General features: G+C 41.3%; 1 protein-coding gene across 1 annotated transcript in view; it reads right to left on the reverse strand.

The window, feature by feature from the left end:
- Window positions 1-3,002: 3,002 nt before the first annotated feature.
- SRD5A2 (steroid 5 alpha-reductase 2) overlaps window positions 3,003-12,183 on the reverse strand; it is a 34,255-nt gene continuing 25,074 nt past the window's right edge. Inside the window, exons 2-5 of the mRNA XM_075267724.1 lie at window positions 11,276-11,439; window positions 11,058-11,159; window positions 5,650-5,800; window positions 3,003-3,069 (exon numbers count right to left, since the gene is read on the reverse strand). Of these exons, the coding sequence (XP_075123825.1) occupies window positions 3,003-3,069; window positions 5,650-5,800; window positions 11,058-11,159; window positions 11,276-11,439 (484 nt within the window). The remainder of the gene's footprint in view (window positions 3,070-5,649; window positions 5,801-11,057; window positions 11,160-11,275; window positions 11,440-12,183) is intronic.

Consider the following 12,183-nt stretch of genomic DNA (forward strand, 5'->3'; position numbering starts at 1 on the left):
GCTGTTCCTGAGGAAGATGGAGGCGACACTGGAGAGTTCTCTTGCAGCATTGGGATGCCCTAAGTGCTGTTTGAGCGCTGAGGACCACCCCCAGTGCTGCGAAAGAACTCATTTGCTTCCCGGCAAAAACTGGGATTCCTACCGAACGGTGGCATGGAGAAGACATCTAAAGGTAGGAGAAGAATAGCTTTTCTTAAGGCTATTCCTACGTGTGATTGAGAAAAAATGCGATTTTAATGGTAGAATCCTTTTAAACTATATTTCGGCCCTCCATTGTTCCGAGGGACAGTGAACTGGCCCCGTGTTTGAGGACCCCTGCTTTAGATCTTGCTCCATGGCTCCTTGTGCATGGACTAAAGGCTTATGGGCCTGGTTCAAAAGTTTAACTTTAATCCCCACCCTAAAATCCAATACGCCATCTCCTTCTGACACTAGGTTCACACTAACATTTGAGTTTCCGTTCTTTGGAAACCCTATCCGCTTAAAAATCAATTACCCATGGACCCCATAGACTATAATGGGGTCCGTCGTGTTTCTGACCATATTTTAAGTGGAATTGGGGACAGCCTCAGCTTGTCTACAATTTTCAACTATATGATTGGCAATGTTCCTTCTAAACATCTGTAGCTAGTGAATGGACCAGATATGGACATGGGCACGTTACCTTAATTCCAGGCAATCCATATTGCATTAAATCAATATTAAATTACATCACCAATAATAACAGTCACAGGAAACATACAGTAGAAATTAAGCATATAATGCTAACAACTTCCTGTTTCTTCTGTGCTCTTACTATATGAGAAAACACGGGGGACAGAAAGGACCACGTAGCTCTCACTTTATGGCTGCACCGTTTTCTCTGTGATGAGACAAAGCTAACTAGTAGGGCTCTAAGAGGAGAGTCATCATCTGGTGAGGTGGACCTGTGACCACTATTACATCTATAGATACATATGTCACTGCATATATGGCTACAGTTCAGCTATATTGCCTATGAATACAAAAACATACACATTTATGTACTTGAATATGCTAACTAGCCAGCTATAATGCCTTGTTTTTGCTTGACAAAGAACCATTTGAGGGTTAAAATGTTACTGTATTGAGACTTTATTAAAGACGTTAGATCAGGGGTCTCAAACTCAATTTACCTGGGGGCCGCTGGAGGTAGAGTCTGGGTGAGGCTGGGCTGCATCAGGTTTTCAAATTTTTTTTTTCTAAAAGTCACCATATTCTGACAGGCGTAACTTTTTTATACGTCCGTGTACGGGGATGCATAGGGTGTTTTTTTTGCGGGGCCGGGTGTACTTTTTAGTTCTACCATTTTTGGGAATTGCTATTGCTTTGATCACTTTTTATTCAAATTTTTATCAGAAACAAAACAGTGAAAAAACGGCGGTTTGGCACTTTTGACTATTTTTCCCGCTACGACGTTTACCGTACAGGAAAAATATTTTTATAGATTTGTAGAGCGGGCGATTTCGGACACAGGGATACCTAACATGTATGTGTTTCACAGTATTTAACTACTTTTATATGTGTTCAAGGGAAAGGGGGGTGATTTGAATTTTTAATACTTTTTATATATTTTTTATATTTTTTTTTACTTTTTTTTTTTTTTTTTGCATTTATTAGACCCTCTAGGGGTGCTGAACCCCAGGGGTCTGATCACTAATGCAATGCATTACAAAAAATCATCATTTCTTTTGCAGGCTGTATAGAGCAGCCTGCAAAAGAAAGAGATTGCAGACAAGCCTGGGAGCCTTGTAAAGGCTCCTGGCTGTCATGGCAACATGATGTCGGCCCTGGAGCTTGCTCCAGGTGCCGGCGATCACCGGCAAAATGGCGGCGGGAAAATGCCGTCTTTGACCGTGGCGCCAGAGGGGTTAATGCCTCCGATCGGTCACGGGACCGATCGGAGACATTAGTGGCGGTTGTCTACTGCATAAAGCAGTAGACACCCGGCGGCTATGGCGGCCGCCCGGCTCCCGGGCGGTCGCCATAGTTACACACCCGGTATGCGCCGGGGGCCGCAAACTATTGTCCCAAGGGCCGCAGTTGGCCCGCGGGCCGCCAGTTTGAGACCCCTGCGTTAGATGCTCTTTTACCTGAATGGATGTCATCAATTACTTTTGTATATGGTTGGAAACTTGGAATGGGATTTCTGGATACAAACGGATACAAACTGACTTAATGCTTATTCTGACGTAGTCTGATATATATATATATATATATATATATATATATATATATATATATATATATATATAAAACCATCTGGGAAAAATAGGCAAACAAACTTTTACCATCTAATCAAAAAAGGTAGCTACAAAAGAAAAAGACTACTTAGCATAAAAATAATAGTTTGAAATTCTGTGCTATCAACTTTACTTCTATATGTGTGGAATAGTCCAAGACTGAACATAGAAAGTTCTTTTCCAGTTGTTGTTTTCTTGTTTTTCAGGTTCAGGTTGTTCTTTCTTATTTTAGAGTACAAAAGGGAACATCTTGAAATGATCAATAAATACATCATAGATTAATGGAGACAAATTAGCACAATACAATTAACATAATTGGAATCACATACATTTTGGCTGACGGAAAATGTTAGTGGCACTCTGTACTAATATTGGTGCTGCAGTAGGGTCCCGACCCAGTAGAATAATGGTAATGATCTGTGCACACTCAAAGGGTTATTAATCGAATGGCAGAGGACATAATGTTTCAGTTGTAGACCTTTGTCAGACATGTATGCTGCCTTAGTCTCGTGCTAATGGGAATGCAGCGGTGCTGCCATAAGGAAAGCGCTAATCTCAATAGCGCCAAGACAAGGGCAGCATACATGTCTGACAAAGATCTATAACTGAAACATTGCATCCTCTGCCATTTGATTATCTGATCCTTTAAATGTTCACATACGTTTTGGCAGACATTTTAATTTACCAATGGAATAATTGTAAAAACAGTCTGTCAATATTGATGTTCATATGCAGTCAAATTTAGAAAATGAAAGGAATCAGAATTCTCCGATTTTTGGGGTAGTCTTTAAACGTTTCAACGTAAAACCTGGAAAATAAATAAACAGTGATTAAATTTAGAATAAGTAACTAAATACTTTAATATATAGTTATTACTATACGTAAACAAATAAGTATACTGGTACAGAACTCGGCAAGCCCACGGACCCCATATAGTCTATGGGGTCCGAGCGCTTGAATTGCACAGCGCTTGCAGTTGTGCTTGTGTTCCGTCCGTAGGGGTCCTCATGCAGACCCTTACGGACCGAACACATCTGCATGTGTGAATCGGGCATAAAAGTGTAATGGCGCCGCTGCAGAGTGGTCGCTATAGAAACTGGCACCTCCGGTAATGCCGGAGCTGCTTCGGCGTCTCCGCTGTAAGAGTTACAGCGGAGGTGCCCTCTGGAGATGTCCTCCCCCCCCTCCAAGTTTAAAATTAGCCCTGGTGCCGATCCCCACCAGCCACATACCTTTAAAGTTGCAGGCCTGCACGACGAGCTTGTAGGAGCCGACCTGTTCTGGTGAAAGCCGGGAGCCTAATGAAGGCTCCCAGGCCTGACATCACTATATTACTATTGGGGCTGGTCTATAACCATCCATAATAGTAATGTAGAGAATCTTCCATAGACGGTAATACACTTGTATTGCTGTCTATGGGACTTGCAATGAAATGATTGCAGGTTCAAGTCCCCTAGGGGGGACTAATAAAATAGTGAAATTTAAAAAAAAAAATTAAAAAAAAGTATAATAATAAATAAAAGTTCTAAATCACTCCTTTCCCTAGAATACATATAAGGGCGGGTTCACACCAGCTCCCGATCTCTGTTATGCAGGTTTCCGTTTTTTGTCGGCAGAAACCGACATTCACTGTCCGCCGGTGAGCGTCTTCTGCTCTCCGTGGCGAAACCGTTTTTTCTTTTACCGGACACAAAGTCCTGCATGTCCGACTTTGTGCCCAGTTAAGAAAAAAAAAAAAAAAAAAAACCGTTTCACCACGGAGAGCAGAAGAAGCTAACCAGCGGACGCTTTTCAAACCCATGAGGTTTGAAAACTGCCTGCCGATTTCCGTCTCCTGCCCAGTTTCTCGGGCAGGAAATGGAAACCGTTATAACGGAGATCGGGCGCAGGTGTGAACCCGCCCTCAAAGTCGAAAATTACTGTGAAACACATACACATTAGGTATCTCTGTATCTGAAAGTGCCCAGTCTACTGAATATAGAGTATTTACAGTGGTCCTATTCCATCGGGAAGGGGTTAATAGGAGCACTGCAGATACCCTATATTCAGCCAGACTGAGTTCCAAGTAGGGGGAAAAAAAACCCAGTCCTCAAGCTCAGGGAAGGGGCAGACAGACAACCAAAACACCCCCTCCCCTTCCCCAGCACCCAGCATCTATTGCACCCAAAAATTCCGGCCATTTAAATTTTTTACATTTTCCAGTAGCTTCTGCATTTCCCCCCCTCGACTTATACTCAAGTAAATAAGTTTTCCCAGTTTTTTTGTGGTAAAATTAGGGGCCTTGGCTTATATTCGGGTCGGCCTATACTCGAGTATATACGGTAGTTTTATTTACATTTTAACTCCTTAACACAAATCCAAAATGTAAAAAAAAAAAAAAAAAGATTCCTAAAAGTCACCATATTCTGACACCCAGAACTTTCTTATGTTTCTGTGTATGTTGATGCATAGGGCGTTTTTTTTTTTTTTTTTTTCTGCAGGGCCAGATGTACATTTTAGTTATATTAGTCATTTTAGGGAATATTTATTGCTTTGATCATATTTAAAGGGATTTTATCATTAAAAACTGTTTTTATGCTAAAACCATGTAGGAATAGCCTTTAGAAATGCTATTTGTCTCTTACCTTTTATTTTGAAGGTCCACGTCACCGTTTTTGAATTTTTCTTCTTTTCTTCATTATGGTAATTGTGCTCAGGCCCAGTGTTGCTATCTGGAGATGAGCGAGTAGTATTTGATCGAATACCCCCCCTGCATAATTATTGGTGTAAAAAAGTGCCAGGGAAGGTGGGAGGGGCATCGAATTTTTACAGCGTTTACCGAGTGGTATTCGACCGATTACACCAATAACTATGCAGGGAAGGTATTCGATCGAATACTACTCGCTCATCTCTATTGCTATCAATTCCAGCGCCATCTCTGTCTTCTGTGACTCCTCCTCTTCACTCCTCTTTTTACATAAGACCACCACATAATGGCTGACAGAACAGCTGACTGTGTATGCCCTTTGGCCATTTTGTGCTGGCCTTGTCTAAGAGACCACTGCAAAATGGCGACAGTACATTACCATACTGAAGAAAAGAAGAAAAATTCAAAAACGGCGGCGCAGACTTTCAAAATAAAGGAAAGAGATGAATAACCTTTCCTAAATAGAATTGAAATACCTGACCTCCTACGTGCTATTACCACAGATGTTGGAAAGGGGTTAATGATCTGTGGAGCTACCCAAGAGACTGAACTCTGCTTCAAATCACATGAGGGAAAGGGAGGAAAAAATATTAGGAATAGAAACAGTAGGATTTGATCTTGCTACCAATTTTGTGCATTTCCTTTACTATCAAATTAATAAATACAATTAACATAGTAAAAAAATAAACAGTTGGGTCTTACCTGTGATGATGATAAGCCCTTGGCCCAATGCAACACATGGTAAACAATGCAAAGGCAAAGGATGGCAGAGACCATGTTGCTATAGCATAGCCATACCATTCCACAATTTCACCCAGGAAATTTGCCCCAGATACAAAGTTAAACATTCCTCCTATTTAAAAAAAAAAAGGACAAGAAATATACTGACTAGTCACATTCCAACAGAATTCTATAATATGTGTAAATCATTAATACAGTCATGGTCATAAGTGTTGGCACTCTGGATTTAAATCCTATTGAACACCTTTGGAGATCATAAAATTGCTGTTGGGAGAAGGCACCCTTGAAATATGAGAGACCTGGAGCAGCTTGCAAAAGAAGAAGAGTGGTCTGAAATTTCAGTTCAGAGGTGTAAGAATTAGAGATGAGCGAGTACTGTTCGGATCAGCCTATCGGAACAGCACGCTCGCATAGAAATGAATGGACGTAGCCGGCACGCAGGGGGTTAAGCGGCCGGCCGGCGTCAAAGCGGAAGTACCAGGTGCATCCATTCATTTCTATGGAGCATGCTGTTCGGATCGGCTGATCCGAACAATACTCGCTCATCTCTAGTAAGAATCTTGTTGATGGTGAGAGGATGTGATTGATTTCAGTTATTTTTTCCAAAGGGTGTGTAACCAAATATTAATTTGATGGTGACAGTAATTTTATGTGGTCCATTTTTGGACACAAAGGAAATAAACATGTGTATAATAAAACGCGTAAAAATTTTCTAAGAGAAATATTTCATTTTTGCAAAAGTTTCAGGGGTGCCAACAATATGTATCTTTATATAGTAGGTTAACAATACTCCAGGAATTTGATCTGGGGCTTTTTCAATAAATGTTCTGTGAGTTCTCTTATTTAGGTGAAACCCCTTTTGCTTTTTTTGAATGATAAATATGATTTTTCATGCAAACCCTCTTACTCCTGTAGGTGCAATTACAGTAGCAAAAATCTGTTTCAGTCCTTTCTTTTCTTTTATATATAATGCACGGCAGTATTCGTCTCAGTATTTTGCATCTGTATTTTTATTCCAAAACCAGGTATGGACTCTACAGAGAAAAGTATGGTGGAAAGCTTTGTTCTGTATCCACTTCCAGTTTGGTCTTACAGAATCAACTGCTACAAGTGGTGATACTTTACCAATACATATTTGTCGCAGATAAAGGCAAACAATTTGAATGTTACATTACAGGTAAATCTACCTCAAAATGTTATTGTGCATTCAAAATATTTTAATCTTAAAACGTTATTGATGCTGTGTCAGAGATCTTTAGTTACATAATTTTTTCTTCACTGTTAAAAGGGTTTGAATGTATTTTCTACATATTATTACTGAAAATGTTGGGTTACTTTTCTCTAATACAATGATCCACATGAAATGAAAGAAATTTTTTGAGAGAAGTCCTCAGTAGTTGATACCTTTTTTAATGGCTAACTTAAAAAGATTTTTGATGACATATCGAGCTTTCGAGACTACTATAGAGGTCTCTTCATCAGGATAGTATAACACAATTTCTGAAGTTAGGCATATACTGTATATACACAGAGAAATGGAGTGTTGGATGCAACATAGATGGAAAACAGAACATGTAAATAAACAGTTTAAAAAAACGTATATATCAGTTCACAGGAAAGTTCTCTGGAACAGAAAAGATCGCCGCATATGGGAGTTTAAACTTATAAAGACCTTTAACACTCTTCAAAGGGGGTTAAATCAGGCACAGGGTTTTATGGCCTTTTACAACCACTAGACAACACGGCACTGATCAAAGAAGCTACAAACCCAGAGAACTTTCCTGTGAACTGATGTATACGTTTTTTTAAACTGTTTATTTACATGTTCTGTTTTCCATCTATTTTGCATCTAACACTCCATTTCTCTGTGTATATATATGCCTAACTTCAGAAATGGTGTTATACCATCCTGATGAAGAGACCTCTATAGTAGTCTCGAAAGCTCGATATGTCATCAAAAAACTTTTTAAGTTAGCCATTAAAAAAGGTATCAACTACTGAGGACTTCTCTCAAAAAATTTCTTTCATTTCATATCCACTGGTTAACACGGTACAAGGATATTTTTTCTTTTACAAAATGATCCACATATAAGGGTCGTGCCTCAGGAATGTTCAGTCCACTTATTCAATAATTTACCTGTTAACTCCTACTTACTGTCACAAACCTTTTTGTTAACTTAAATAAAAGTCAGCAAAGTAAGATCGTCTGCTGGCTGTTGGTCGTGATTGAATGGCATGAGCAGCACACAGATGTCATCCATGTGCTGCCCGTGCACTGCCTGTGCTTCCGCAGCACTATTCACTCAATGGGTAGGAGCCATGGAAGCACAGTCACAAAACCACACTGGAATATGACCCGTCCTGAATTTTACGGCTCGGACTGTCAGCCTAAACATGGGACTGTGTAATTCACAGTTGTTCTTGGGACGACAGAAATAAATGGGTCAGGTTAGGTTCACATCTGCATTCAGGTTTCTGTGTGGAGGTCTGCTTGGAGACCCCCAAACGGAAACCTAATCCGCATAAAAAAGCCAGGTATCTTAGGAAACCTGCAGGCCCCATAGTCTAATCAAATCAAATCGGCTTTATTGGCACGTCCGAATAGATATTTGGCATTGCCAAAGCTAGTAAAGTGTGTGTGTGTGGGGGGGGAGTTGGACTCGGGTGGGTGAGTGGTGGGGGTGGGGTGGGTGGTTTGGGGTATAACAGTCCATGGAGTCTCATCTTCCTCTTCCTTGGTGACCGTTATATGGGGAGGTGGGGTGGGGCGGGGCGGTTGGTTTGGGGTATAACAGTCCATGGAGTCTCATCTTCCTCTTCCTTGGTGACCGTTATATGGGGAGGTGGGGTGGGGCGGGGCGGTTGGTTTGGGGTATAACAGTCCATGGAGTCTCATCTTCCTCTTCGTTGGTGACTGCTATATGGGGAGGTGGGGGGGGGGCGGGTGTATTGGGATAAATATAACAGTCCGTGGAGTCTCATCTTCCTCTTATTTGGTGACAGCTGGACACGAATTGGGCAGCGATCTCCACAGTGGCCTCCTCTTCTCCCAGTAGGATGTAGAGTTTCCTCTTCTTGTCTGCAGATATGAAGTCTGGGATGTGGGCAGAGAGTCTTTGGTAGTAGACGGCCCTCACAGCTGAGTGTAGCAGGAAGTGGGTCTCGTCTTCTAGGGCCCCCTGGTCACAGTGCTGGCACAGTCTGTTCTCCCGTGGCTTGTACGTCTGCCTGTATCGCCCCGTCTCTATCTCTAGGTTGTGGGCGCTCAGTCTGTACCGGCTCAGGGTCTGTCTGTGCTTGGGGTGGTGTATTCTCTCCAGGTAGGTGGCCATGGTGTAGTCCCTTTGTAGGTCCATGTGGTTTCTGCTCAGCTTCCACTCGAAAAAGGGGAAAAATGCAGAGAGAAAAACGCTGCTTGCATTTTACATCTGGAGAGGGGAACGGAATCCTCGAACGTAGTGCAAGCGCTGGTGTGAACCCAGTGTCAGTGTGCTTTCTGGGAAAAACTTGGATTGCACACTGGACTACACCATGGCCGTCTACAAGGGGCCTTATGGAAACGGCATAGCTGAAATTGCTACGCTGTTTTCATAGCTCTTATTCATCTTTATTATAGATGAGCGAACAGTAAAATGTTCGAGGTTCGATATTAGTTTCGAGTAGCCCCTCAATATTCGACTACTCGAATCGAATATCGAACCCTATTATAGTCTGTGGGAGGAAAATGCTCATTTCAGGGGTAGGCAACATTCGATCAAATTATACTTACCAAGTCCACGAGTGAGGGTTGGACTGGATCCTCCGAGAAGTCTTCTCCTTGCAGCGTCCCCGTGGCGAATTCACTCTGCCAGGCATCGGGCCTGGGCAGAGCCGACTGCGCGTGTCTGCACTACAAGCGGACATGCGCAGTTGGCTCTGCCCGATGCCTGGCAGAGTGAATTCAGAGCCGGAAGACGCCGCGGGGAAGCTGCACGGAGAAGACTTCTAAAGGTAGGAGAAGAACCAGCGTTGATTGGCTGACTGTATAGCATTCGGCCAATCAATGCTGGTTCTGCATCGAACTTTTACATTCAAATAGCGAGTGGTACTCGATCGAGTACGAGTATTTCGAATGCCGTAGTATTCGATCGAATACCTACTCGATCGAGTACTACTCGCTCATCTCTAATCTTTGTGAATTAGAGGAACCGCATAAAGTGTCACTGCTATTCCCATGAGTTCTACCATAGACTTTTGGACTTTAGAGCTGTTATTTCCATCTCAGCGAATCCAGATAACGCTTTATGTTTCTCCTTATCAGCACTCCAAAATTAGGTATATTTATCTATTGTTTTGTCAGAAAAACATTGATTTCTGATTTTGTATAGAAATGTAATTAGTGTTAATAGACTGGATGTCTGCTTCAAGGACATGCAAAAAGAACAATAATGAGTACTAAAGGGCCTTTTAGTTTTAGTTGATTAAGTACTATAGAATAATAAAGGCTATTGAAAACTTTGACTTTGCCATGAATTTTAGAGGTGATAATTGATAATAACTAGAGATGAGCGAGTAGTGTTCGATCGAGTAGGTGTTCGATCGAATACTACAGTATTCGATCGAACACTACTAGCTGTTCGAAGTTTAAGGTTCGATGCAGAACCAGCGTTGATTGGCAGAATGCTATACATTCTGCCAATCAATGCCGGTTCTTCTCTTACCTTTCCGAAGTCTTCTCCGCACTGCGTCCCCGCATTTTCTTCCGCCTGGAATTCACTCTGCCTAGGCATCCGGCCTAGGCAGAGCCGACTGCGTGTGCATGCACAGTCGGCTCTGCTCAGGCGTCGGGCCTGGGCAGAGCCGACTGCGCATGCACGTGCATGATCACGCATGCGCAGTCGGCTCTGCCTAGACCGGATGCCTAGGCAGAGTGAATTCCAGGCGGATGAAGACGCGGGGACCCTGCGCCGGGAGAAGACTTCAAGCAGAATCCAGCCCAATCGTCACTCGTGGACTTGGTAAGTATAATTGTATCGAATTTTGCCTACCCCTGAAACGAGCATTTCCCCCCATAGACTGTAATGGGGTTCGAAATCCGTTCGAACAGTGTGCGGCCGTTCGAATCTGATTTCGAACCTCGGACATTTTAGTGTTCGCTCATCTCTAATAATAACCAATTATTTTTGGAAATTTAGACATGAAGACAAATCCAATAATAACAAATAGTGATAGATTCAGGAATGATAACAAAATCAGTGGTGCATAAAATATATAGATATAATGTCAAGTTTAATACTGGAAAACTTGACCCATAATAAAGCATTTTATTTAATGCATTAAATCTAATTTAATCTTCCAATATTGGGTGTATTAATCTAATAATATGTTACCTTTTGGAATCTTGTAAGAAATTTCAGTTGGCTTTCTCAGTTTCCGAAGAATATGGTCACTATGTATGTTAATACCCATTCCAAGGAAGAACATGACAACCCCTGAAATTGGAATACAGATTTAAGCTATGTAAAACAAGATGATAATATACAGTATGTTAATAGAGATAGCTAGATTAGATTAAATAAATAGATTCAGATTGATGATATATGTTTACCTATTTGAAATCGAATATCCATATACCAGTCTTTGGGGTATGCAGCAACATATACCATGCAGTGACTTTGTAAGAGACCATTGTAAAAACAAAATGCCACAGCCATAACTACTATATATAAAGGTATCGGACTTCCTCTTGTAAAGGCAGAATAGATGAAAGTCCTGCAAAAAATTAAAGGTATAAATAAGAAACTGAGTGAACGTGCTAATTTACATCTGACAATCTATTAAAATTGAAATACTGTATATAAAGAAAGGGTATCTATCTTTAAAGGGGCTTTATCATTGGGAAAAGTCATTTTTAACTAAGCACATACTTGCATAGCCTTTAGAAATGCTATTCCACACGTACCTTTTGTATGTTAATCACCTCAGTAGCTTTTGGATGAGCCCGTTTTTCGTCATATGTTAATTAGCCTGCAGCGTGCACAGGAAGTCTCAGCGAGCACTGTCTGCTATGTGTGAGAGCAGGGAGATACGTCATCATCAGCAGCAGCCTGTGCTGTGTACATAACCAAGAGGGTGCTCGCTGAGACTTCCGGTGCTTGCTGGAGGCTAATTAGCATTAATAAAAACGGGCTCATTCAAAAACTACTGAGGCGATTAACATACAAAAGCTATGTGTGGAATAGTCTTTCTAATTCTATGCAAGTATATGCTTGGTTAAAAATGACTTTTCCAAATGATAGAGCCCCTTTAATGAAAGCTGGGCCCCGGCCTTAATAGCATTTCAATTATACTGGAACAGTCTGTAAAATTAGTAGGAGCTTGGAAGAAATTGTCATTTTAATTATGTGGCAACATCCAGAATAGGAGATGATGTAACCAATAATGGAGGTAAGATTTAGTTTATAGTTTGATATGAGTTGGACAGTAATGTGATACCTAAAAAATAATAATACATTT

Source organism: Leptodactylus fuscus, chromosome 3, assembly GCF_031893055.1.
Source record: "Leptodactylus fuscus isolate aLepFus1 chromosome 3, aLepFus1.hap2, whole genome shotgun sequence".
Classification (NCBI taxonomy): Eukaryota; Metazoa; Chordata; class Amphibia; order Anura; family Leptodactylidae; genus Leptodactylus; species Leptodactylus fuscus.